Source organism: Mobula hypostoma, chromosome 8 (assembly GCF_963921235.1).
Source record: "Mobula hypostoma chromosome 8, sMobHyp1.1, whole genome shotgun sequence".
Lineage (NCBI taxonomy): Eukaryota > Metazoa > Chordata > Chondrichthyes > Myliobatiformes > Myliobatidae > Mobula > Mobula hypostoma.
Window position 1 is genome coordinate 138,666,413 of NC_086104.1, and position 27,452 is coordinate 138,693,864.

At 47.6% G+C, this 27,452-nt stretch overlaps 1 protein-coding gene across 2 annotated transcripts in view; it reads right to left on the minus strand.

Annotated features, from left to right (window-relative positions):
- Positions 1-27,452, minus strand: part of ddhd2 (DDHD domain containing 2) — a 50,662-nt gene that overhangs the window by 19,125 nt on the left and 4,085 nt on the right. For both annotated transcript variants that reach the window (XM_063056957.1, XM_063056956.1), the window contains exons 2-9: positions 21,363-21,729; positions 19,509-19,719; positions 14,693-14,883; positions 11,002-11,091; positions 9,713-9,923; positions 3,827-3,968; positions 2,621-2,829; positions 1,353-1,459 (exon numbers count right to left, since the gene is read on the minus strand). In XM_063056957.1, the coding sequence (XP_062913027.1) occupies positions 1,353-1,459; positions 2,621-2,829; positions 3,827-3,968; positions 9,713-9,923; positions 11,002-11,091; positions 14,693-14,883; positions 19,509-19,719; positions 21,363-21,701 (1,500 nt within the window). In that variant the 5' untranslated portion in view covers positions 21,702-21,729. The remainder of the gene's footprint in view (positions 1-1,352; positions 1,460-2,620; positions 2,830-3,826; positions 3,969-9,712; positions 9,924-11,001; positions 11,092-14,692; positions 14,884-19,508; positions 19,720-21,362; positions 21,730-27,452) is intronic.

Here is a 27,452-nt window from a genome sequence, read left to right on the forward strand (position 1 = left end):
TCCAATAGCCTGATGTTCAGCACACCTAGTGAGAGGGCGAGCTTGCCAGCTGTGAACTGCCTCTAGCAATTCACACTTTACAATGACAAATACACCATAACGGGTGCTTCATTGATCGAGAGGCACCTGGGGTTATCTTGGAAGGGACAACAGGCATTAGGAAAATGCAAACCTGTTGATCTGTCTTCAAACCAACAGTCAGCGATGCAAGGGGTGGCAGTGGAAACTTGAACAAAAGACAAAAATTAAGATACCGGCTTGGCAAACTAATCGTTGGTGCATCCCTGAAGCCGATGACTTCAGCATTTCAACAGGACACCAAAAGAAGGATTGCTTCATTAAACAGCAGGGTATATCAGGACACACGAGTGTACATCGGTAGGCAGAGGAAGATAACAGAAGTCTCAATGGGCCAAATGGTCAGTATGTCAGGAGAAATTTCTATTTTAGAGTGACAGAAAACTACAGCTCAAAAAAAAATAGGCTCTTTGGCCCATCTAGTCCATGCCGAACCATTTACACTGCCTACTCCCATTGACTTGCACTGGGACCACAGCCTTCCATACCCCTACCATCTATGTACCTATCCAAACTTCTCTTAAATGTTGAAATCAAGTTTGCATGCACCATTTGTGCTGGCAGCTTCCACACTCTCACCGCACTCTGCAAAGAATATTCCCCTCATGTTTTCCTTAAACATTTCACCTTTCACCCTTAACCCATGACCTTGAATTGTAGTCTCACCCCAACCTCAGGGGAAGGAACCTGCTTACATTTACCCAGCTATACCCCTCAATTTTGTATACGTCTATCAAACCTCCTCTCAATCTTCTACGTTCTTAGGAATAAAGTCCTGATGTATTCAATCTTTCCTTATAATTCAGGTTCTCCAGTCCTGGAAACATCCTTGTAAATTTTATAAAATTCAAATCTATAACAAGAGGAGGCCCTCACACTAGTTCCATTGCTATGATGTTCAAAGCTACACTCAGTTTACTATCTGTTCCGAATCCCAAAGGTACCAACCCATCTGCATTACAAATTAACCCCAATAACCACACAGTCCCAGTCTAATACAGAAGATCCACACAGATCTGCTTTGGAGTTTCCAACTTTCTCCTTGGTCAAGGTCCAAATTTAGAGAACTGGTGCAGTTGGTGGCCAACTACCACTAAGAAAGTTGTACTAACTTCTCTCTCCTGGATCATAGCTCATTTTATCTCTCAGGTGCACAAGTGAGAATTGGCTATCAAGTAATCAGCCCATCTACGATCTGCTCACTGGCCTTTTACTGTGCTCTACAGGGAAGTGGGGTTGTGTTGAACTCCAAACCCAGGAATACCAGGAAGTACCTTGGTGCAGGAATGGCAATTCCTCCTCAGAAGTGGCTGTCTTGGTGTAGGTTCTCTGGATCCAGCATCTAGCTGGTTTGTCAGTATATCAAAGAGGATCAGGGAACCTGTGGAGCAGAGCATACACTTAGACAGAAAGGCTTCTTTGTTTAGATAGATGTTGTGTTGCCAGCAAGCTTTCCAGCAACATTTCTGGCCAGGCAGCATCTATGGAAAAGAGACCCTTCCATATGTGCTGCCCGGCCTGCTGAGTTCCTCCAGCATTTTGTGTGCGTTGCTTGGATTTCCAGCCTCTGTGGGTTTTCTTGTTTGTGATTGGCCAGTGTAATGTCCTGGTAAAAGGTTTCACTGCTAACGTTGTAGGCCATTTCATGTAATGGCCTTCCCGTAGAAACCGTGTTTGGGTTATGGTAGAGATAACCAGTGCTTCGGAATGTGAGCAATCCAGTCAGGGGAGCGGGTTTTGTTTTGTGTTGCCTGACACCGGTGTGAGCTTTCATCTTGGTTCGGTGGCCGATGAAGAGAAAGATGCTGGAGGGAACAGATCGTAGGATTCGGCCTGGTGGGGACCGTGATCTGATGGGAGCAAGGTGCAGAAATCCGCTGAGGAGCAGTGGATATGACTTTTGGAAGAGCTGAGCTCCAGCCTCTGCACAATTGGCTGTTTAAGGATAATGGGCCCTTTTCATTTGTTTTTCTTCCATTTTCTCACTAACCACTTTGTCGTTACTATTCACAAATATACTTCCTTTAACTGTATGCATTGTGCGATCTGTTACCTCCTGTGACAGGCTGTAACAGGGCTTCAAATCACGCGGCACCTACACAAACCAGCGCTTGGGTGGGAGAGACATCCCAACCTCACCGGTCTGGCGGGACTGGAGGGCGTGTACAATAGACTTACGAGGCTGGAGAACGGCGGGTTTCCTGGCCCTGCGCGGGATAGCGAGCCGCTTCCTGGAACCGACACAGGTTACACCAGCAACATCCTGCACTGTCAGCAGGTGAAGAGACTGGTGTGCGCTCTCCCATGTTACTACAAGCAGGGCATTATAACAGCCACCAAGACAGGGTTCAGTGATGGCATACCTGGACTTGTGTGTTTAACTGCATACTCAGATTCTCTCAGTGAAACAAGGTCAGTACATCTTGGATGGAGCAATTAAACGTGGAGACTATATTGAAGGTGCTCAGGTATCCCACAGACCTGGGGTAGGTGGAGGGGACGAGGGACACGAGGAGTAAACACTTGGTTGTCACTGCTTTACCGAGACTGTGTCCTGTCACCGAAACACCGCCGCTGAAGTCCGGATTGCGTTGCTGGAAGACGGTCAAGAGATGGTTCATCTCGCTGGCAACGGTGTCCACGATGGTCTGGCAGTAGGTGGGGCTGTTGTAGAAGAAAAGGTCGAGCAGGGTCTCGTTGGTGAAGTGCCGCAGACGGCTGATGCTGGGCAGCGTGATCCTCCGGATATCTCTGGCAGGAGTCAGAGAGGAAGAGGGAGTCAGGGCAAGTGGCAACAACACTAACACTTCACCGATGGCATGAAATTTGCCAGGGAGAACGATGGAGCAGGCATACGGTGAGAATGCACAGAGCTTGGTTTACGCTGGGGACTAGCAGCAAGGAGAAGACCGCTTGGCCCCAAGCCTGCTCCATCATTCATTGCTATCAAGGCCAATCCTCTAGTTTGCACTGATCCCACATCCCCCCAAGCTAAAATGTACCCGGGGATGGAGGCTCCAAACCAGCAGAATTACAAACATTTACTCCCCTGTGGGTAAAAAGATTTCTTCTCTGAATATACTGAATATTTTGTTTCGAGACCAAGTTCTTGACACAAAGCCAGGCGATCCCACCCTCCCTGCACCTAACTCATCAAGGCAATGAGGAATTTTGTACTAATGAGTCGGGGCGGTTAGAATGAAGCCCCCCCCCCCCCCCCGCCTCTGGCCTGCTGAGTTGTGCCAACCCCAACCCGACAGTATTGAGGACGGGGGATAGAGACCAGGCTCCCAATAAGCAAGTGCTGCCCACTGCCGAGAGATAGCCTCTACACACTCGGCTGTGATGCATCCCTCACCACGACCAGGCACAGAACAGAACCAAAACGATGATGAGAGGACAACAATGTACACAAAGTGTACCAGACACGGAGAAGCATGCAATAAGCACAATGACATGCATACATATACCATGTGCAAACACAATAAATCGATTCATTAACACACGCACACAAGATGTAAGGATACAAAAACAGATGCACACACATTCAAGTTAAAATTCATGCTAAGATTGCACTCTGTTCTGGGAAGGTATTTCCATTGTTTTGCACACGCTTTCTGTTAATATGTATGCAGTTTACTCTGAGTTTCACACTAACAAAGCATTTTATTGCACCACAGTGTATATGACAAACTAATCTGAAATTAACTTGCACACACTGTTCAATATAGCGGGAAGAGACACTCACTCATCCACCCCTGTCGCGTCTCCATGCAAAGTGCAGTACCAATTGACGGGCAGAAACTCCACTCGACCAACCTTCTGCTCGTCCTGTGCCTTCCTGAAGTGTGTTTGCAGCAGGCTGAGGGATGTGTTCCGAAAATCGTTCACTGCAAAAGGGGCAGAGTGCGCTAGTCAGCAGAAGGGCCCCAGACAGCGTTGCCCAATATATCACAAGGGCAGCAGGCTTAGCTTTGCTTAACTACTGGCGCTGACGACAAGTGGTGACGTTTCGTGGGCTGCTCGCAAAACTTCTAGATATACCCCTTCTGAACTACTGTTGCTGCAATATGCAGCCCGTATTTCCCCTTTACGTAATGTACTTTTAAACCACCTTAATGAACTAGTCATTTTACAATATCCTGAAGGACTCAGCAGACTCGTCTCTCAGGAATACAGGTATGGCGCCACTAAGCAGGCCAAGGCACATTGTCATGGCTGGATGAAAGGAAGGAGGGGAGGACTCCGAGCCAACTAAAACAGCAGGGTGTAAAGCATCCTCTAGCCAGCATCATGTTAGCAAGTGTATGGTCTTTGGCGAACAAGATAGAGGACCTATGAGCAAGATTGCTGTATCAGAGGGAAATGAGGGATTGCTGTGCTCTCTGTTTCATGGAGATGTGGCTCACCACAGACATACTGTTTATGTTGGTCACACCTGACACGTTTCTCAATCCACCGGATGAACCGGACTGCTGGTTCGAAGAGGGGAAGAGGGCAAAAGGGTGGGGGTGGGGGTTTGCCTTTCACGATAACATCTTTTCATAGTGCCTGGATGTAGCAGTCTTGTTGCACTCTTGTTCCCCCGATCTGGAACGTCTAATAACTAAGTGCAGTCCGTTCGACTTACTGAGAGAATTCTCCCCTGTGATCCTGACCGTAATTTACATACCGTCAATATGGCCGATGTGAAGCAAACACTCGATGTATTGAGTGTCACAATCAGCAACAAGAAACAGCCTAGCCTGCCATCTTTCAAATCATTACCAGGACTTCAATCAAGCTTATCTGAAGAAACCCAAGCCAAATTATCATCAACATATCACCTGCAGCACCAGGGATTCCAACCCACTCAACCACTGCTAGTCCACCATAAGGAATTCCTTATCCCTTATATAGAAGCCCACAAGGGTTCCATCCCTGGACCACATTTTAGAAAATCTGATCATTTGCCTGTCCTCCTTGCTGCATAAAACAAAGGCTAAACAAAAAAAAAAGGCTCCAGAAGGAAGGACAACAAAGAGGGGGTCGCAGGAAGCGGAGCAGTTATGGGTTCGCTTCGATTCAGTGGACTGGGCCGTGCTCAAGGACTCAAGAGGATCTGAATGAACATGCCACAGTTGCCACGGACTTTATAAGGTAGTCGGGTGTGTCCCCGCAAAAATCAGAGACTTCCCCAAACAGAATCCCTGGATGGATCAAGAGATCCGCAATCTGCTGAGGGCCAGGTCAGTAGTGTTCAGATCTGGTGACCAAGTAAGATACAAGTCGTCCAGATACAACCTCCAGAAAGACATCTCACATGCAGAGTGGCAATTCTGGACCAACCTGCAAACACAGAAAGCATCCGGCCCAGACGGGATACCTGGCCGAGTTCTAAGGACCTGCGCTGATCAACTGGCTGGAGTGTTTACTGAGATATTGGGCCTCTCACTTCAGCAGTCTGAGGTACCCACCTGCTTCAAGCAGAACGTGGGGACCTGCCTTAATGACCGTCTTCCAGTCGCACCTACGTCCACTGTGGTGAAGTACTTTGAGAGGTTGGTAATGAAACAGGTCAAATCCTGCTTGAAGAGCGATCTGGACCCACTCCACTCTGCCTACCGTCACAACAGCAGACGACATTCCACTGGCTCATCACTCAACCCTGGAACATCTGGACAGCAAAGATGCATACATCAGGATGCTCTTTATCGACTATAGCTCAGCATTTAATACCATCATCCCCTCAAAACTAATCAGCAAACTCCAAGACCTGGGCTTCAATACCTCCTTGTGCAACTGGATCCTGGATTTCCTCACTTGTAGACCCCAGTCAGTTCAGATTGGCAACACCATCTCCTCCACAATAACCATCAGCTGGGTGCATCACAATTCTGAGTGCTTAGTCCCTGCTCTATTTGCTTTAAACTTAAGACTGTGAGGCTAAGCACAGCTCCAATACCATATTTAACTTTGCTGATGACACCACTGTTGTTGACTGAATCAAAGGTGGTGATGAATCAGCATGTTAGAGGGAGACTGAAAATCTGGCTAAATGGTGCAGGAACATCTTACTCAATGTCAGCAAGACCAAGGAGCTGATTATTGACTTCAGGAGGAAACTGGGGGTCATCAGGGGATCAGAGGTGGAGAGGGCCAGCAACGTCATATTCCTCAGTGTGATCATTTCATAGGGTCAGGCACGCAAATGCCATTACAAAGAAAGTACGACAGCACCTTTTTTTTAAAAAAAAAAGTTTGCAAAGATTTGGCCTGTCATCTAAAACTTTGGATGTGCAGTACAGAGTATACTGACTGGTTGCATCTGGTGTAGAAACACCAATGCCCTTGTACGGGAAAGCCTACAAGTAGTAGATTTAGCCCAGTCCATCATGAATAAAGCCTTCCCTACCACCGAGCACATCGACAAGGAGGGCTGTTGCAGGAAATCAGCATCCACCATCCAGGCCATGCTCTCTTCTCACGGCTGCCATCAGGAAGGTGGTGCAGGAGCCTCAGGACTCTCACTGCCAGGTTCAGGAACAGTTATTACCCCTCTACCATCAGGCTCTTGAACCAGAGGGGATAACTTCACCCACCCATTACTGAAATGTTCCCACAACCTACGGACTCACTTTCACAGCCTCTTCAACTCAGGTTCTCGATAGTTATTGCTTATTCATTTATTTATATTATTTTGTTTCTTTTGTGTGTTTGCAGTTGGCTGTCTTTTGCACACTGATTGCTCATCGTGTGTTTTGTTTTGTACTTGCTTTGAATGCCTGCTAGAAAACGAGTATCAGGGTAGTATATTGACAATGAAATTACTTTGAGGTCACAGTGCTCTATTGTGAGCTTGATGTATAATGACATTTCCAGAATATAATGAAAGATCACACCAGCCTCTAACAATTCATCAGACAATACAGAGGTGGTGCAGAATGCACCATTAGCAACTTTCTGACAGCCAGGTGAAGGATGCCCTTGGTAAGTTACGGTATATTTACACTTATTTAGAGATACAGTATGGTAACAGGCCATCGGGCCCAACAAGCCTGTGCTGCCCAATTACACTGTGACCAATTAACTCACTCACCCACATGCGGAGGAAACTGGAGTACCCAGAGCAAACTCACACAGTTGTGGAGAGCACGTACAAACTCCTTACAGACAGCAGTGGCAGAACTGAACGCGAGTCACTAGTGCTGCTAACCCCTACACTAGTACAGGGGTCCCCAACCTTTTTTGCACCGTGGACCGGTTTAATATTGACAATGTTCTGGCGGACCGGGGGGGGGGGGGGGGGTTAAATTCACCTCTGCATGTCTTTTACAGTTAGGGCTGCCAGCTTTCTCTCTCCCGAATAAGGGACAAACTTAGCAGTCAAATCCCGGGACACTTGTGTTTACCCCAGGAAAGACTACCATGACCATGAAGCCTTGCGCGGGCACCTGTGTGCGCATGTGTGACGTGCGTATGCACGTACGTGCTGATTGTTTTTCCACAGATCAGTTTTGGCTTAATCTTCCCGACTATATGGTACATACATTATTTCTACTTTATATAGGCTGTGTATTTATCATATCATTCCTGCTTTTACTATATGTTAGTGTTATTTGGTATGATTTGGTAGGTTATTTTTTTGGGTCTGGGAATGTTCAAAATTCTTTCCCATATAAATTAATGGTAATTGCTTCTTCGCTTTATGCCATTTCGGCACGAAAGGTTTCATAGGAACGCTCTACCTTAGCAGGGGAAATACGGGACAAGGGTGGTCCCGAATGAGACAAACCAATTTAGCCCAATATACGGGATGTCCCGGCAAATACGGGACAGTTGGCAACCCTATGTTCAAGTTCAACAGTGCGTGACAGGGAATGAGGAAAGGTGCAGCTAACTCATATCGTTTCCTCACGGCCCGGTAGCACATGCTTAGCGGCCGGGTGGTTGGGGACCGCTGGTCCGAGTAGATACAAAGGAAGAGGTCCATGACGCAGTCCTGCATGGGAGGCTGGCCAAGAATGCTCACTCACTTGGAACTCTGGAAGCAGCAACTTGCATTGGACGTCGGCTGTGTTGAAGCCAGAGAACGGTGATTGATGGTTACCTCTTTGACTGGAGGCCTGTGACAAGTGTGCTGCAGAGATCGAGACCGGGTACATTGCTGTTTGTCATCTATATCAATGATCTAGTGTGGCAAGTTGAATCAGCAAATTTGTTACGACACCAAGATTGGGAGATTAGTGGACAGTAAAGGAGGCTATCAAAGCTTACAGCATGATCTGGACCACCTGGAAAAATGGGCTGAAAATGGCAGATGGAATTTAATGTAGAGAAGTGTGAGGCGTTGCACTTTGGAGGACAAACCAGGGTGGGACTTGCACAGTGAACAGCAGGGCACTGAGGAGTGTGGGTAGAACAGAGGGATCTGGGAATACAGATCCATAATCATGAAAGTGGTCTTGGACAGATAGGACAGTAAAGAAAGCTCTTGGCATATTGCCCTTCATAAACCAAAGTACTGAGTACAGGAGTTGGAAAACTTTGTTGAAGTTGTAAGACATTGGTGAGGCAAAATTGGGAGCACTGAATGCAGTTTTGGTCGCCTACCTACAGGAAAGATATTAATAATATTGAAAGAGTATAGAGAAAATTTGCAGGGATACTGCCAGAACTTGAGTTATAGGGAAAGGCTGTACAGGTTAGACTTTATTCTGTGCAGTGTTGAAGATCATGAGGGGTGTAGACAGGATAAATGCAAGCAGGCTTTCTCCACTGAGAATAATAGGTTAAGGGTGAAGGGTGAAATATTTAAGGGGACCCCAAGGGGAAACATTTTCACTCAGAGGGTGGTGCAAGTGTGGAATGAGCTGCCAATGGAAGTGGCGGACGTGGGTTCCATTGCAACATATTAAAAGAAGTTTGGATGGGAAGGAAATGGTGGGCTATGGTCCAGGTGTGGGTTGATGGGACTAGCACATACTAGATGGACTGAAGGGCCTATTTCTGTGTGGCAGTGCGCTATGACTCTGACATGCAATACACTTGTTACCTGACCTGCTAAGCATTTCCAGTGTTTTCTAATTCAATTTCCAATTTCTAGATTATGTAGTCTTCTATTCTTCAGGCAACTGTGTCTATTACTCTATCTTTTTGAAGAGGCGGGACCGAACATTGTAGAATTATTATGCTGCAGTTCAAATATTGAAGGGACAGTCAAGGAGAATGTCTTCAGCTTCAGACACAAACCAGGGGTCGGGGGTCACTGAACTGAGCTGGCGATGGAAATGAAGACAATGACTTTGATCTTCCCAAAGTTTCAGCCAGAAGGAATTTCTGCTCATCCCAGAACTGGACCTGGGACAATCAGTATAACCATGCGTCAGCTTAAAATACTACTTACCTTTCCAGAAGAAAGGAACTGTATCCAACAACCTTTAACTACATAACAGGGAAAAAAACCTGAGATACAGGAGACTGCAGATGTTGGAATCTGCAGGAACTCCGGCAGCATCTACGGAGGGAAACAGAGGTCGGTGTGTTGGGCCAAAACCCTTCGTCAGGACAAGGGGGGAAGATAGCCAGTGTGAAAAGGTGGACGCCATGGGCTGGCAGGTGATGGGCAGATCCAGAGGAATAGGTGAAAGCTCACCGCACTGAATGATGCTACGGAATCGAATGTCGCAGGCCGGTCCAATTCCGTGCACCATGAACACCAAATGATCGACCTTCACAGGCTCCCCGGCGAAGATATCCGCATAGGTCTGCTCTGTGCCCCGTTTCACGACCCACGGTTTACTCTGCTCGGTGGAGGGAGTCCCCCACTCATCCAATGATCCCGATGGTTGGAAATGTATCATCAACTGAGGAAAGGCCAGAGGACAGAGAGAGAGAACACACACACAGTTGGGTAGTAGACATGAGACAGTTCGTCAAGACATAGTTAATACGCTCTTATTACAACACCACAGCATTCCACCCAAGGCAGGAGCTGGTCAAAGCTCAACAGCTTGGGGCTTAATGCAGACTAGCACTCCCAGTACAGCACCGAGGGAGTGCTACACTGCTGAAAGATATAGCTTCTGGATTGACCATTAACTGAGGCAACCCCCTCCCCCCCTTCCTCTGTTGTGAATGAAATAAGAACACTTTACTTTGAAGAGCAAGAGTCCTGTTCTAATGTTGTTAAACATAGGCAGTTTTCAAGAACGTGGATACAATGTCCCGACTTATATTTCAATGCCAAAATGGTGTCTATAATTGAGGTAGATTGGAATATAGTATCCATACTTGACATAGATTGCCCTTCCCATTTCCAAACTCCCCTATGGGTAAAAACATCCAAAACATCGCTAGTTCTACAATCCTGAGTTTAGAACATCCCAAACAAGAGAAAAATCTGCAGATGTTGGAAGTCAAAGCAAAGCACAGAGACAAAATGCTGGAGGAACTCAGCAGGTCAGACAGCATCTATGGAAAAGAATACAATTGATGTTTTGGGCCGCGACTCATCAGAACATCCCTGATTTTAATTTCTCCCACTCTATGGCCATTGCTTCAACTGACCAAATCTGAAGTGCTGAATTCCCTCCTGAAACCTCTCCCATTTTTTTTCCTTCTTTCTCTCCCTCTGCCCTTCCCTTTTTCAAGAAGTCCCAACATCCCCGACCAAGTTTATGACCATCTGCCTTAAAATCTTATCAAGTTTTACATTACACTTGTACATAAAACAATGAAATTCACTTTGACAGCCTCACTACATTAAAGTTGCTATATAAATAGATGTTTTCTGCAGTTACTCGAGTCAGCCAAGAGCCCACCTTCCACAGTTACAATGATTGGGTTTCACAAGTCCCCAAAACCTGCCTCACCCACAAAGCATTCAAAAGTCTCGCGAGTATTCTGTGAAATCAGAGCACACATCGCCCCCCACGCAGTCACCTTCGGATTGTGGAGGATAATGACTTCTCCTGTGGGGAACTCCACTCTCCGGTTCCATTCGTTAGTTACCACACACGATTCGTACATTTTCTGTGGAGTCAAGAATTTCCATCAAGCAGGGACAGAGGAACCGCGTTCTCAAACAGAACATTCTTTAAAATAAAGTGAATTGCTGACAGAATATGGACATTACTGGCTTGCCCATCTCCAACTTGCTCCAGAACAGAAAGCCTTGCTGAGCCATTTCACAGTGGGCAGGTAAGAGTGTTGGCCCAGATTTGGAGTCCATACCACAGAACAGTAGATTGCTTTCCCAAATTAAGTCAGTGAGCCAGCTGGGTGCTTCTAACGGTCTGCTAGTTTGGCACCATTAGTCTTTAAATTCCACATTTATATAAAGCAGAGATTACCAGTTATTTTACTGGGATTATTGCTTTAAGATTCAGATTTAGACCCGAGGACTCTGGCTGTTGAGCTGCAGTTCTCAGATCTGTGGAGGGAGGGAGGGAGGGAGAGAGAGAGAGACGCAAATCCCTCCAGGGCAACAAAAGGATGAACAGCAGTTAATTAAAGGTCTTGTGACAAGATGCTCGTATCAAGCTTGAAGCTGCTCAATTGTTGTACAAGCTTGGAGCTAATGTAATGGATCTGGACCTGACCCGATCCATGCCTGGCTGTACAAACCACCAAGCTACGGGCATTCAATGGGCAGTGCCGTGCTTCGTGAACGGAAAGAAAGAAACAGAAAAGGTTGTTGATCCCGGGCGTGGAGTCTAATGAAGGATGTTTATTAACACTGAAACAGAGCCAATTTCTTTCCCAGCTCTGCCCAACTCCTTAAAAAACTATTTGTTAAAATAATTTGAGCGTGGGGTGCCCATTCAGCCCATCAAGTCTATGCTGGCACCTGGAGAAATTTCTTCAGAGTAAGGCGTTCAAAATAAATTTATTATCACAGTACATAAATGCCACCATGTAATAACCGGAGATTCATTTTCTTGTGGGCATTCACAACAGATACACAGAAATACAATAGAAAGCATGGAAATCCACATACAAAGAGAGACCAACAACTAATGTGCAAAAGGCAAACTGTAAATACAAAAATAAATAATACTGAGAACATCGGTTGTAGAATGCACAGGCTGTGGAATCAGTTCAGAGTTGAGGTGACTGAAGTTACCCATGTTGGTTCAGCAGATGAAGGGTAATAACTGTTCCTGAACTTGGTGGTGGTGGGACCTAAGGTTCCTGTACTTCCTTCCTGGGGGGAGGAGAAGCGGCAAGATGAGAGCAGGACCTGGATGGTGGAAGGTTTTGGTGAAGGACGCTGCTGTCTTGTGGCAGTGCTGCTTGTAGATGTGCCCAATGACATGGAAGATGGACTGGGTTGTATCCATTACTTTTTGTAGGCTTTTCCATTCATGGGTATTGGCGATTTCACGCCAGAAAACATCAATTTAGTCAATAGTCTCACCTTGTGCTGGTGAAGCAATTCTCAGCACAACTCTCGGCCATTTGTTTAGCTAACACAGATCTAATTCCTCTAACACCATCTACTTTCATTGCGACAGAAAGAAGGGCCAAAGTAATTGGGATATTCATGACAGTCACAAAACAAGGACCGACTTGTGCTACAAGGCAAAGACACAAGCCCTTCCAACCCAACGAGTTATGCCGCCCAGCCACCCACCTATTTAACCCTTGCCTAATCACGGTTCCTTAAGTTTGTTACAGCCTGGGGGTGGTAGTGGTAGTGGGGATAAGTCCCCACCACCTATTGAATGCTCACAGTGGTGCGTGGCTCAAATAGCCTCTGACAACCAAGTCCAGCTCCTGGCCTTCACAAGAACATAAGAAACAGGAGCAGGAGTAGACCATTTGTCCCGTCGAGCCTGTTCCGCCACCCCACTGAGATCATGGCGGATCTGGCCATGGACTCATCTCCACCTACCTGCCTTTTCCCCGTAACCCTCAATACCCCTACTATGCAAAAATCTATCCAACCTTGTCTTAAATATATTTACTGAGGTAGCCTCTACTGCTTCATTGGGCAGAGAATTCCACAGATTCACCACCCTCTCGGAAAAGCAATTCCTCTTCACCTCCGTCCTAAATCTACTCCCCTGAACCTTGAGGCTATGTCCCCTAGTTCTAGTCTCACCTACCAGTGGAAACAACTTTCCTGCCTCCATCTTGTCTATCCACGTGTGGCTTAGCTACTCTGCCTGGCAGAACCCCTTCTACTGACAGGAGAAGGAGCAAAGGCACCTCAAAGCCGGTCACTTCGGGCAGATGAGGCTCAATAGTAGTGGTTGACAGCTCATTTAGGAGAAGGAAAAGCTCTGGCATTCCCAAGGCAGTCCCATGTTGAATTCAACGCTGACTGGCGACTCCTACAATGCCACTGGTGCCAACCTGTATCGGCCCTTGCAGTTCCTCTGGATTCATCAGCTGTGTGGAGAGGGGGAGCTGCTACACAGGCAACAGCTTGCTCTCCACAACACTCTGCCCTGGCTCGTGAATCACGTAGACTTCCGAGTGCAACATCCATGGTTGACCCCAAGCAGAGGGCCTCCAACACAGGACAATTAATCTACTAACTGCACAGTCCTTGAAAATTGGGAGGAAAGAGGAGCACCTGGAGGGAACCCACATGCTCACAAGGACATACAAATTTCTTACAGACGGTGTCAGAATTGAACTCCGGCGCGCCGAGCTGTGATAGCACCACTCTACCTTGGTGCCCCGATTGATGCTGGAGGTCCGAGTTCATGCATTTGGGAAGAGCGCAGAGGAACAGATGTGGTGCTAGGCCTACATCCCTCCGGGGCTCGGGTTGGTCAAGGTATTTCAGCGACTCTGCTCTGTTGGCTGGGTCAGAGAACATAAGCACGGAATCTGGACTATACAGCAAGCCTCCAATAATCTGCTGTCCAACTATCTGGAGACGGCTGTGGGCTCACCTGGTGGAGCAGTTCCTTCAACCTGCCTCCACTCCTGTTTCTGCACCCTCGCTGGCCACCTCCTCCGATCTGACAGTGATGCCTATTACACAAATCCCATTTGCCTCCAATAGGCCCATTTCACCTGCACTTTTCCTGTAAAAATATCTGCCCAAATACCTTTTCAAACATTAGGCCCAGATCCCTCTGAACCTTTCCTATTAGAATCTATCCAAATACCTTTTCAATCATTAGGCCCAGATCCCTCTGAGCCTTTGCTATTAAAATCTGTCCAAATACTTTTTCAAACATTGTAATTTTATCTACCTCCACCAGCTCCTCTGAGAAACTGATTCACCACCCTCCGTGTGGAAAAACCTACCCCTCAGATCTCACTTAAACCAGTGTCTTTTGCTTCAAGACCCTCCCGCCCTGGGACCATCCACTCTGCCCATGCTCCTCATAATTTGAAGCCTTGATAAGGAGTGAGGGGTGACCTCAAGTTCCTCTGGGACTTAAAGCAGCCGCTCCGATCTCTCCTCAGCAAGTAAAGCCCTCCAATGCAGGGGTCCCGGGTGAGTTCAGACAAGCTGTTCCCACCAGCGGAAGGGGAAAGGACAGCAGGACGGGATGCCAACAACCAGCCAGCGAGAGACCATCCAACAGTGGCATCTCCCCTGAGGGGGCGTCTGCTGAGGAGGAGGAAGGGGGTAGTTAGAGACAGATTCTGGGTTACAACACCGTACCTCGATCTGCTCGCTGAACTCCTCGGTGTAGGGATTAAACCTGCTGTCCTTCTCTCCCTTATAGAACCAGGTGCATCTCTGCACTTTGCTGGGAGTCTCCTGCCAGTACACCGCGTGCCTGGAGCGCCGGGCGAGGAACACGTCGTAACGCCCACCATCCGTCGCCACAACCACATCGTCCGAGTCCGATGCTGGAAGAGAGAGAGAGAAAAGCCATTCCAGAGGAACTGCTCCCCCTTGTATTCATTTCTGAATGCTATTCACATTCAGATCTGCCCTTTCAAACCAGGGATAACCACATGCCCGTTTCGTCCCCACTCCACCCTGGGGCGCAGTGGTACAGCGGGTAGAGCTGCCGCCTCTCAGTGCCAGAGACCTGGGTTCAATCGTGACCTCCGGTACTGTCCGTGTGGAGTCCGCACGTTCTCTGTGACCACATGGAGTTTCCCAGAAGCTCCTGTTGCCTCCCGCATCCCAAAGATGTGTGGGTTGACAGCTTAATTGGCAAATGCATGTGGGAACCTGGGTGGAGGGGTGTGGGCGGCACGGTAGTGTAATGTTGTTACCCTGCCGGGGTTGAACTCCACCACTGCTTATAAGGGGTTTGTACATTACTCTCCGTGACCGTGTGGGTTTCCTCTGGGTGCTCTGGTTTCCTCCCACAGTCCCAAGACATGCAGGTTAGTAGGTTAATTAGTCACACGGGTGTAATTGGGCAGTGTGGGCTTATTACTGTGCTGTACCCCTAACTTAATAAATAATGTGAAAGAACAAATGCTTGCTGGTTATTGTAGATTCAGTGCTTTTGGACTGTATTCCTTGGAGTTTAGAAGAATGAGGGGGGACCTCAGAAACATTTCGAATGTTGAAAGGCATGGACAGAGTGGATGTGGCAAAGTTGTTTCCCATATGGGGGAGTTTAGCACGAGAGGGCATGACTTAAGGATTGAAGGGCACCCATTCAGAACAGAAATGCAATGAAATATTTTTAGTCAGAGGGTGGTGAATCTATGGAATTTGTTGCCACGGGCAGCAGTGGAGGCCAAGTCATTGGGTGTATTTAAGGCAGAGATTGATAGGTATCTGAGTAGCCAGGGCATCAAAGATTATGGTGAGAAGGCGGGGGAGTGGGACTAAATGGGAGACTGGATCAGCTGATGATAAAATGGCGGAGCAGACTCGATGGGCCGAATGGCCGACTTCTGCTCCTTCGTCTTATGGTCTTAAAGGGCTGTGTTCATAAACCTAGGATACTTATCTGGCACAGCAGTGGTCTCTCCAACTCAGAACAGACAGCCCAGCAGCACCATACCCTCCGACCACTTCCCCCTCCACAGCCTCCCCTCACCTTGCGAAACCTTTTCCTTTCTCCAGCTCCCTGTGATCTGCAAACTTTCCACCTGCCGAGGATGCAATGCACGGCGACAGAGAGGCTCGAGGAAATGTGCGTGAGGGAGGCCTTGAACTGGGGAACCACTGCAAGCGCCCCCCCCCTTCACCCACTCCCGAGCAAGAACGTGCACTTGGTGCAGTCCCAACACCCAGCTCAGATGCAATCTACAGATTCGCCGATGAGCTTCAGAAGGTGACGAGGGGGCATATAGGAGTGAGACCGATTGGGTGGTTGAGTGGGGCTACACCAATCCTGTGCTCAGCGTCAGTAAGACCAAGGAGCTGATTTGTGGACTTCAGGAAGGGGGAGTCGTGGGACTACACACCAGTCTGAACTGAGGGATCAGCAGTGAGCAGTTTCAAGTTCCTGTGTGTCAACGGCACTGAAGATCTATCCTGGGCCCAACATGATGATGAAATTATGAAGAAGGCACGCCAGCAAATATACTTCATTGGGAGTTTGAGGAGATTTACATAGAAACATAGAAAATAGGTGCAGGAGTAGGCCATTCGGCCCTTCGAGCCTGCACCGCCATTTATTATGATCATGGCTGATCATCCAACTCAGAACCCCGCCCCAGCCTTCCCTCCATACCCCCTGACCCCTGTAGCCACAAGGGCCATATCTAACTCCCTCTTAAACATAGCCAATGAACTGGCCTCAACAGTTTGCTGTGGCAGAGAATTCCACAGATTCACCACTCTCTGTGTGAAGAAGTTTTTCCTAATCTCGGTCCTAAAAGGCTTCCCCTCTATCCTCAAACTGTGACCCCTCGTTCTGGACTTCCCCAACATCGGGAACAATCTTCCTGCGTCTAGCCTGTCCAATCCCTTTAGGATCTTATACGTTTCAATCAGATCCCCCCTCAATCTTCTAAATTCTAACGAGTACAAGCCCAGTTCATCCAGTCTTTCTTCATATGAAAGTCCTGCCATCCCAGGAATCAATCTGGTGAACCTTCTTTGTACTCCCTCTATGGCAAAGATGTCTTTCCTCAGATTAGGGGACCAAAACTGCACACAATACTCCAGGTGTGGTCTCACCAAGGCCTTGTACAACTGCAGTAGTACCTCCCTGCTCCTGTACTCGAATCCTCTCGCTATAAATGCCAGCATACCATTCGCCTTTTTCACCGCCTGCTGTACCTGCATGCCCACTTTCAATGACTGGTGTATAATGACACCCAGGTCTCGTTGCACCTCCCCTTTTCCTAATCGGCCACCATTCAGATAATAATCTGTTTTCCTATTTTTGCCACCAAAGTGGATAACTTCAGATTTATCCACATTAAATTGCATCTGCCATGAATTTGCCCACTCACCCAACCTATCCAAGTCACCCTGCATCCTCTTAGCATCCTCCTCACAGCTAACACTGCCACCCAACTTCGTGTCATCTGCAAACTTGGAGATGCTGCATTCAATTCCCTCATCTAAGTCATTAATATATATTGTAAACAACTGGCGTCCCAACACTGAGCCTTGCGGTACCCCACGAGTCACCGCCTGCCATTCTGAAAAGGTCCCGTTTATTCCCACTCTTTGCTTGCTGTCTGCTAACCAATTCTCCACGCACACCAATACCTTACCCCCAATACCGTGTGCTTTAAGTTTGCACACTAATCTCCTGTATGGGACCTTGTCAAAAGCCTTTTGAAAATCCAAATATACCACATCCACTGGTTCTTCCCTATCCACTCTACTAGTTACATCCTCAAAAAATTCTATGAGATTCGTCAGACATGATTTTCCTTTCACAAATCCATGCTGACTTTGTCCAATGATTTCACCGCTTTCCAAATGTGCTGTTATCACATCCTTGATAACTGACTCCAGCAGTTTCCCCACCACCGACGTTAGGCTAACCGGTCTATAATTCCCCGGTTTCTCTCTCCCTCCTTTTTTAAAAAGTGGGGTTACATTAGCCACCCTCCAATCCTCAGGAACTAGTCCAGAATCTAACGAGTTTTGAAAAATTATCACTAATGCATCCACTATTTCTTGGTATATCACCAATGACGCTAACAAATTTTGAGCATTCTAACCGACTGAATCACTGTCTGGTACTGAGGGGCCACTACACAGGATCACAAACAGCTGCAGAGGGTCGTAAACTCAGCCAGTTTCAGCACGGGTGGTAGCCTTCCCACCAGAGGACTCCTTCGAAAGGCAACTCCTGAAAAGGCTGCAACCATCACGAAGGACTCCCACCACCCATGACAGACCATTTTCTCATTACTGACACCCACCACCCATGACAGACTGTTTCTCATTAGTACCATCACTCCCACTCCCCATGACATACTGTTTTCTCATTACTACCGTCACTCCCACCCCCCGACACCGTTTTCTCATTACTACTGTCACTCCCACCCCCCCCGACAGACTGTTTTCTCATTACTACCGTCGGACAGGAGGTCAGGAGCCCGAAGACACTCACTGAACATTTTCTTCCCTTCCGCCATCAGATTTCTGAATGGACAGTGAACCCATGAATGCTACCTCACTATTTTTGCTCTCTCATTGGATTGTTTAATCTACATTTATTGTAATTTATAGTATATTTTATATATTGCACTGTACTGCTTCCGCAAAACAAATTTCACAATACACTGCACGTCACTGACAATAAACCCAATTCGGATTAGAACACTTCTGGTCTCACGCAGCACACACAAGATGCTGGAGATACTCAGCAAGTCAGGCAGCGTCTATGCAGAGAAATGAACAGCTGATGTTTGGGGCCTAGCCACTTCATCGGGACTTCTGCTCTCTTACTCTAATTGAATTCCACCCCCCTCCCCACAGGCAGCTGTTCCCGTGATTAACAAGGCTCCGAGCTCTGGAATTCTCCCCACCATTTCACTCTTTTGACTTCTATCTTTCACCAAGCATTTGGTCGCCTGACCGAGCATCTTCTTACATGGTGTCATACAAATGCAACTGTTGCAGCCCAAACTAAAACAAAATCCGACGCCAAAGCACGGTCTCACAATTCCTCCACACCTCTTCCCTCTCCGAACGAACCTCAACTTCTCCACATCCCCCGAATCAGTCAACCAACCTCCATCGAGTTGGGTCTGCAAATGGCAGAGTTGCTTCCTCACGGTGACAGAAACCCGGGTTCAATCCTGACCTCGGCTGCTGCCCAAGTGGAGTCTGCAGGCTCTCCTTGTGACCGCATGGGTTTCCCCCCCAGGTGATCTGGTTCCCTCCCACATCCCAAGGTGGATTCAATAGCCGCTGTAAATTTGCCCCTCGTGGTGGTAGAATCTGAAGGGAGTTGATGAGAATGTGCTTGGCACAGCGGGGGTGAATTATGTAGGATCAGGTTGGATGGATGCCCAATGGTCAGCAAAGACTTAATGGGCAGAAGGGCCTGCCCCAAGCTGCACATTTCCGACTTTACTTGCCAGGTACCCACCAGAACGATACTTCTCCTCCAGAAGGAGGGAGTCCAGTTTACTGAAGGGAATCCACACGGCCCTGGAGTCTTCCAACTTGCAGTGGAACCAGTGAGGCTGCACCAGTTCGTAAGGGCTCATCATGGGGTCCTCCTTGGCCGACTCCCCATGACTTGTGGACACCGGGCGATCAGGCAGCCCCTCTCCCCGATCCATTGTTCCTGGTGCATCCTGAAACATTCCAGAAAAGTAAACAAGAGCCATTTTCATAATCTGCCTCAATGGAAACCACCAGAGATTTCCTCGGTGCCCAGATGAGGAAGCTCAGGCGTTTTGGTGTCATACCATCGTGTCACACATCCACCCACACATTTCAGTCCCTGTAACTCCGATCCTGGTCTGAACCGTCAGTCACCGAGCACCATTAGGTTCCTTCAGTATTCCCAGCAACACGCACAAGCGCAAAGTGCTGGAGGAACTCAACATCTATGGGGGGGGGGGAAGTCGACATTTTGAGCTGATACCCTACACGAGGACTGAGAAGGAATGGGGAAGAAACCAAAATAAGAAGTTGAAGGGGCAGGGGGAGGAGTGTAAGCTGGCAGGTGATAGGTTGAGACCAGGTAAGGGTTGATGAAGTAAGAAGCTGGAAGGAGATAGGTGGATGAGATAAAGGAGCTGAAAGTGGAGGAATCTGATAGGACAGCACACTGGACTATGGGATACAGGGAGGAGGAGCTTCAGAAGGAGGCAATGGGCGGGTGAGGAGAAGGGGTAAGAGGGAAACCAGAATGGGGAAATGGGGAATGGAAAAAGAGAAGTCATGGGGGTGGCAGGTTAGTAATTACCACAAATTTGAGAATTCAATGCTCATGCCATGAAGTTGGAGGTTACTTTGTAAAGCAACACACAGACACAAAATGCTGGAGGAACTCAGCAGGTCAGGCAGCATCAATGGAAAAGAATAAACAGTCGACGTTTCGTGCTGAGGCCCATTTTCAGGACTGAGAAGGAAGGGGGAAGATGCCAGAATAAAAAGGTCAAGGGACGGGAAAGAGGCTAGCTGGAAGACGAGAGGTGAAGCCAGGCAGGTGGGAAAGGGAAAGGGGCTGGAGAGGAAGGAACCTGATAGGAGAGGAGAGTGGACCATAGGAAAAAAGCAAGGAGGAGGGGACATAGGGGGAAGTAATAGGCAGGTGAGAAGGGGTAAGAGTAGGGAATGGGGGGGGGGGAGAGAGGAGAATTGGAAGGAGAAATTGAAAGGAGAAATCAATATTCATACCATCAGGTTGGAGGGTTCCCAGACGAAATATAAGATGCTGCACCTCCACTCTGAGGATTGCCTCATCTGGGAATGGGAATTAAAATGTTTAGCCACTGGCTACTTTGTATCCCCTTTAACCAAAAGCAAGGTCCCAAAGGCCAGTGTATTCCTCTGTTTAAGGGCAATAGGGTCAAACCAGCAAATTATAGGTCGGCAATGATAAGGGGAATTATTGGGGGAAGAGTCTTAGGGATTCAATACACTAGGAAAAGCATAGACTTATCTGGGATAGCATGGCTTTGTGCAGAGCATATTCTGCCTTACAAAGTTGATCGCTGGAAACTCAGCTGGTCAGGCAGCATCAATGGAGAAAGACACAGTCAGTTTTTCAGTTTTTAAACTCTTCATCTAGTTCTGAGCTTGGATCTTTCACCTGAAGCATTCTCTCCCCTTCTCTCCCCACAGATGCTGCCCAACCCGCTGAGTCTTCCTAGCACTTTTGGTTTTTATTTCTGACTTCCAACACTGGCAACTGGTGTTTTGGATTTTCAAATAAAATTCCATTGTCCCACTGAACCAAACGCCAGCTCTGGGACGAAGCAAGACTCACCTGGTGTAACGGAGAGGTGTCGGCAGTGTGGTGCCGGGGGTCAGAATGAGGACTGCCCGCACCGTGCCCCTGCTGCTTGCTGCACTGATCCCCCCGAGTCGCGGAGCCCGCAGCCCGACCGGCTTCCTGACCTGCAGGCACCTGGCCGAGGGCAGGTGGGTGGCAGCTGCGTCCCGTGGGCTCTGGCAGGGAAGGCGTTGGAGCCAAGGATGGTGCCTGGTCATCGGTTCTCAGTGGCAACGATCCCGTCAGCTCTGTACACGCACCGTCAGCCAGAACGCTGCCTGTTCTTGGGTGCTCAACGTCCGCAGGAACAAGAGGAGCGGGGGTCCCGGCCATTTCTCGGGGCAGAGGAGCTTACAGAGCCCTGGAGGAAACAAGAGTTCAGTGGCTGTTCAATACTCCATTTCACTAACACCACCTACTATGACACTCTAATGCTATTGTGACACTACCTTCCTTCGGGATCAATAAAGTATCTATCTCTGTCATGGGAGCAAAAAGCCTTCCAGTCCACCTCACTATTCATTGTCATCAAGTTGGGACCAGACCCAATGCATTACCCATTCCCTCCCTGGATAGATTTTATTAAGTACACCAGCTCATCAAGGCAAATATCTAATCAACCAATCACGCGGCGGCAACTCAATGCATCAAAGCATGCAGACACTGTCAAGAGCTTCAGTTGTTGTTCAGACCAAAACATTTGAATGGAGAAGAGTTGTGATCTAATTGACTTTGACCTTTTAATGATTGTTGGTGCCAGATGGGGTGGTCTGAGTATCTCAGAAATGTGGATCTTCTGCGATTTTTAAAAAAAAATATAAAAACGCATAACAGTCTCCAGTGTTTACAGAGAATGGCGTGGAAAAACAACCAAACGTCCCGCGAGCAGCAGTTTTGTGGGGGGCGGGGGGAATGTCTTGTCAATGAGGGAGGCCAGATGAGTTCAAGCCGACAATGATTCGAATAACTACGTGTTACAACAGTGGTGTGCAGAAGAGCATCTCTGAACACACAGCACGTTGAGCCTTGAAGTGGATGGGCTACGGCAGCAGCAGGTCACGAGCATACCCTCAGTGGCCACAGAGGAGGTACCCGAGTATACGCCAGGTTCATGGAGATCCACCAAACTGCAATTTAAAACCATCAACCCAGCATCAATGGCCACTCCAGAAGCAAATTACAAATTTCTGTTGTCTCCATGGGTGGAAGGTTCCCTCACATACTTACTAATGCAGGGCTTAAACTTGAAACATTAGCAATTCCTCCTCTCCACCATCCCCGTTTGTTGCTCCAAATCCCAGCATCTGTACTCTTGCGTGCCTCTTTTCCCTCATTTCACACCTGAAATTTCTAGCTCTAATTTTTTTTGCCCTATTAAGACTAATAACATTCCACCCCCACCCCTTTCCTTCATCTAATACACGGCTGCCGGGGGAAATTGTTCCTCTCTGCCCAACTCATCAGGTCCCCTTAAGAACATATTGAAATGGACAATACCAATTACCTGTTTATATGTTCTTCCAGAGGGAACATCACTGTGACTTGCAGCCAAAGTCATTCAGAATAGTCACAAGAGGTCAGCTGAAGGGGAGGGTGCACAACCTGGCAGGTTATAGGTGAAACCAGGTGGGTGGTGGGAAAGATAGGTGGGTGGGGGAGGAGGGATGGTGAGAAACTGGGAGGTGATGGGTGGAAACGGGCTGAAGGAGGGAGGAATATCACAGGAAAAGGAGGAGAGGCACCAGAAGGAAATGATAGGCCGGTGAGGAGAAAAGAATGGGCAAGAGAGAAGCCAGAATGGGAAATGAAAAAAAAAAAAGAGGAAATGGAGAGGGGAAAGAAGTTACCAGAAGTTAGAGAAATCACTGTTCGTGACATCAGGTTGAAGGCTACCCAGATAAAATATGAGACAAACAACAGGAATTCTGCAGATACTGGAAATTCAAGCAACACACATCAAAGTTGCTGGTGAACACAGCAGGCCAGGCAGCATCTCTAGAAAGAGGTACAGTCGACGTTTCAGGATGAAGGGTCTCGGCCTGAAACGTCAACTGTATCTCTTCCTAGAATTTAAGGTGCTGCTTCCCCAAGCCGAGAGTGGCCTCATCACGTCAGTAGACAAAACCGTGGACTGACATGTCGGAATGGGAATGCGGATTGGAATTTTGTACAAAGGCAGGAGATATTGATACACATCTATCAGCAGGGCAGATGTGGGCAAGATTGAGCCATTGAGGGGGTGAAACTAAAGCAATTGAGAGTTTCAGGATAGAAACAGAAGAGTACAGCACAGGAACAGGCCATTCAGCCCACAATGTTGTGCCAAACCAGCTGAAAAGCAAATCAAAAACACCCAAACACTCATTGCACCATGCCCACATCCCTCCATTTTCCTTACATCCATGTGCCTATCCAAACATCTCCCAAAAGCCTGTAATACATTTGCCTCTACCACCATGCCAGGCAGTGTGTTCCAGGCACGCACCACTCTGAGTAAAAATCTTACCCTTCACCTCCCCCTCTCACCTTTAATGCATGCCTTCTGGAAACAGATACTCTGCCCTCTCTATGTCGATGCCTCTCCTAATATTGTAAAGCTCTATGAGATCTCCCCTCCACCTCCGATGCTCCAGAGAAAACGTCCCAAGTTTATCCAGCCTCTCATGACGGCACATGCCCTCTAAAACAGGCAGCAACCTGGTAGACCTCTTCTGCACTCTCTCCAAAGCCTCAACATCCTTCCTATAGTGGGGCGACCAGACTGAGGGGAAATTTCCCCTCCCACCACCCACAAGGGAGGTAAACCTCTGGCATTCGTTACACTGTGTACTGAGGCCGAGTCACTGGCCCAAGATCGATCCATGTTTTAAGTGAACGGGCACACCGGGCACCCAAGTCAAGATCTAACCGACTGACAAAGTCCTCAAGTTGACATGGCACATCAGGTATTTGCCCAGTCAGGTGAGGGACATTATACACGACTGCGGGATTACAATATTAGTCAGGTTACACCTGAAGTCTTGTATAACGCTGAGGTCACGACATCACAGAAAATCCAAGGCGGTTCTAAGGGCGTGGAAGAAACATACAAGGATATCATAGTTTCCGCTTGGCAGATCGAGAAAAGTGGAATTGTTTGTAGCAAACCGACTGGGAAGACTTAATTGAGTATCAACAGCGCAGGTCAATTTCTATTACCAGAGGAGGCTGATACTAGAGAATATAGATTGCAAAGTAGCTGCCAGAATGATTACAGGGAAACCGACTATTTGTTCGTTAACAAGTTAGGCAAATCAAAGACGTCTGGCAGACCTTCCAGGAGACAATTGTTCAAGGAATGCAACTCAATACAACACTGTTCTGTCAGAGCATCAGCTGTAACGCTGTTGACAAAGCTCTTAATTAACAGAGTCCAAAGACCACATTACAGATATGCAATCTGGCTCCAGTACCATCACCATTACAGTTTTGTTTCTGATCACCTGCCCTACCGTATGAATTAGGTTAACTCCTAGCCAATATTTATCATCCGATCAACATCACATAAAACCTCCTCACACTGCTATTGTCGAAACGTCCCGTGCAAGCTTTAGCAGTCAGCTTCCATGTTCCACAGCAGATATAAATATGAGCCGTGATCTACCCTCACTGATATATTCCAAAGGTTTGAACCATCAAAGATGTTATATAGTAGCAATCTTTCTTGAACTGCTGTGGTTTAGTTTGCTACTTTGCCACTTCTCAGCTGCGTTGTCTGAATTCTAACGCGCCGATTCCAAAAGGCTGGGATCTACACTGAGTGGCCACTTTACCAGGTACAGGAGTGGAACCCAGTGTGATCTTCTGCTGCTGTAGCCCATCCACTTCAAAGTTCGACATGTTGTCCATTCAGAGACGCTCCTCAGCACACCACTGTTGGAACACATGGTTATGAGTTACTGTCGCCTTCCTGTCAGCTTGAACCAGTCTGGCCATTCTCCTCTGACCTCCCATTAACAAGGCGTTCTCACTCACACTGGGATGTCCATCGGATGCTTTTTGCTTCCCGCGCTATTCGCTGTGAACTCCACAGGCTGTCGTGCTCGAAAATCCCAGGAGATCAGCAGTCTCTGAGACACTAAAAAACACCCCTTCTGCCTTCAACAATCATTCCACGGTCAAAAATCACTTTGATCACATTTCTTCCCCCATTCTGCTATTTGGCCTGAACTGAACCTCTTGACCATATTTACATGCTTCTATGCACTGAGTTGCTGCCACATGATTGGCTGATTAGGTACATTAACAAGGTTCAGGTGTACCCAATGAAGTGGCCGCTGAACGGACAGTTCCCCCCCACCCACCCGTCCCCTCTCAAGCAGCTGCCTTTCAGTGGAGCCTGAAGGAGCACACCATCGTACTGTGCAAGGCAGCACCTTACACAGTAAGACAAAAGCAGTCGGCCCCTATTTTTTGATGGTGATGGGTGTTGAGATCACCGCGTGCCAGCCCACGGAGTCATCGCAATTCCTTCCGCAAGTCCCGCCCAGAGAAGGTAGGGAATTTCTTTCCCACTATTTTCCGGACTTCACAAAGCACTTTCCAGCCAGCGAACCATGCGCCAGCTGTAGCTGGAACGGTTACGTAGCAAACAGGAATTTGGGGACTGCAAGCTTTAGTGCAATGTTCAATCACACTAGGCAGCAATTTATCCTTCAACTGATATTAACAACACACACAAAATGCTGGAGGAACTCAGCAAATCAGGCAGCATCCATGGAACAGAATAAACATCCTTCATCGGGACTGCAAAGGGGCGGGGGCGGGGTGGAAGGGGTAAAGGACCGAAGAGAAAGAAATCTAGTTAGGTGACCAAGGAACAAAGGTGAGGACGGTAACCAGAGGGAGGTGATAGACCGGCGAGGAGAAGGGGTGAGAGGGTAACCAGAACGAGGAATGGAGATGGGTTGCAATGACAAGAAATCACCCTTCGTGCCATCAGATGGGTGGCAATTACAAGAAATCACCCTTCGTGCCATCAGATGGGAGGCTACCCAAGCAGAATACGAGGTGTTGCTCCTCCAACCAGATATTAACATCAGTAAGCAGACCTCTCCCCTTTAACCAGTACCTTCTGGCTCAAGTCTTACTCTGTAGACTTGGGCACACGTGTCTAGGATCACCAAGGGACAACTGCAGAGCTGGAGATGCAAACTCAGGCACTTCTTGTCCTACAGGGGGTTGTAAAAGATCCCACCCACAGAAGGACAAGGCAGCCACCAAATGTTTTCTCTGACTCAACATCACTGAAAGTAATCTTGCAGCTCCTTCAAAGTCCAAGTAAATTTATTATCGAAATACGTCCATGTTACCATATACTCTATTTTGAGAGTCATTGTCTTGCGGGCATTTGCAGGAAATACAACAGAATTTATGAAAAATGCTACAGACCGACAGACCACCAATGTGCAAAAGAACTGAGCAAATAAAATAAAAATAATAATACTGAGAACTTGTGAGTATTGAATACTAAGATCTTGGACACGAGCCTCCAGAGTATCCAGGACAAATTCAAGGAGTGATCCCTCCAAAAGCCGGCATCCATCATTAAGGACCCCCCGCGCCCAGGTCAGGCCTTGTTCTCCTTGCTACCATCAGGAAGGAGGTACAGAAGCCCAAAGGCACACACTCATCGATTCGAAACAGCTTCTTCCCCTTTGCCACCAGATTTCTAAATGGGCATTGAACCTATGAATGCTATCTCACTTTTTCAAAAAAAATTCTATTCTTGCACTACTTTTTAAACTATTTAACATGTTTACTGTAATTCACGTTTTTTCAATGTATTGCATTGTACTGCTACCATAAAGGCAACAAATTTCATGACATATGCCAGTGATATTAAACCTGATTCTGAACACTAGTTGTACAGTCCCTGAAAGTGAGCCTGCAGATTCAGAATCCAGGTTATTATCACCGGCCTGTGCCATGAAATTTGTTAACTTAGCAGCAGCAGTTCAATGCAATGCATAATATAGGGAAAAAAGGTAAAAAGTATAGATGTACATTAAATAGTTAGATTAAGAACAGTACAAAACTGAAAAA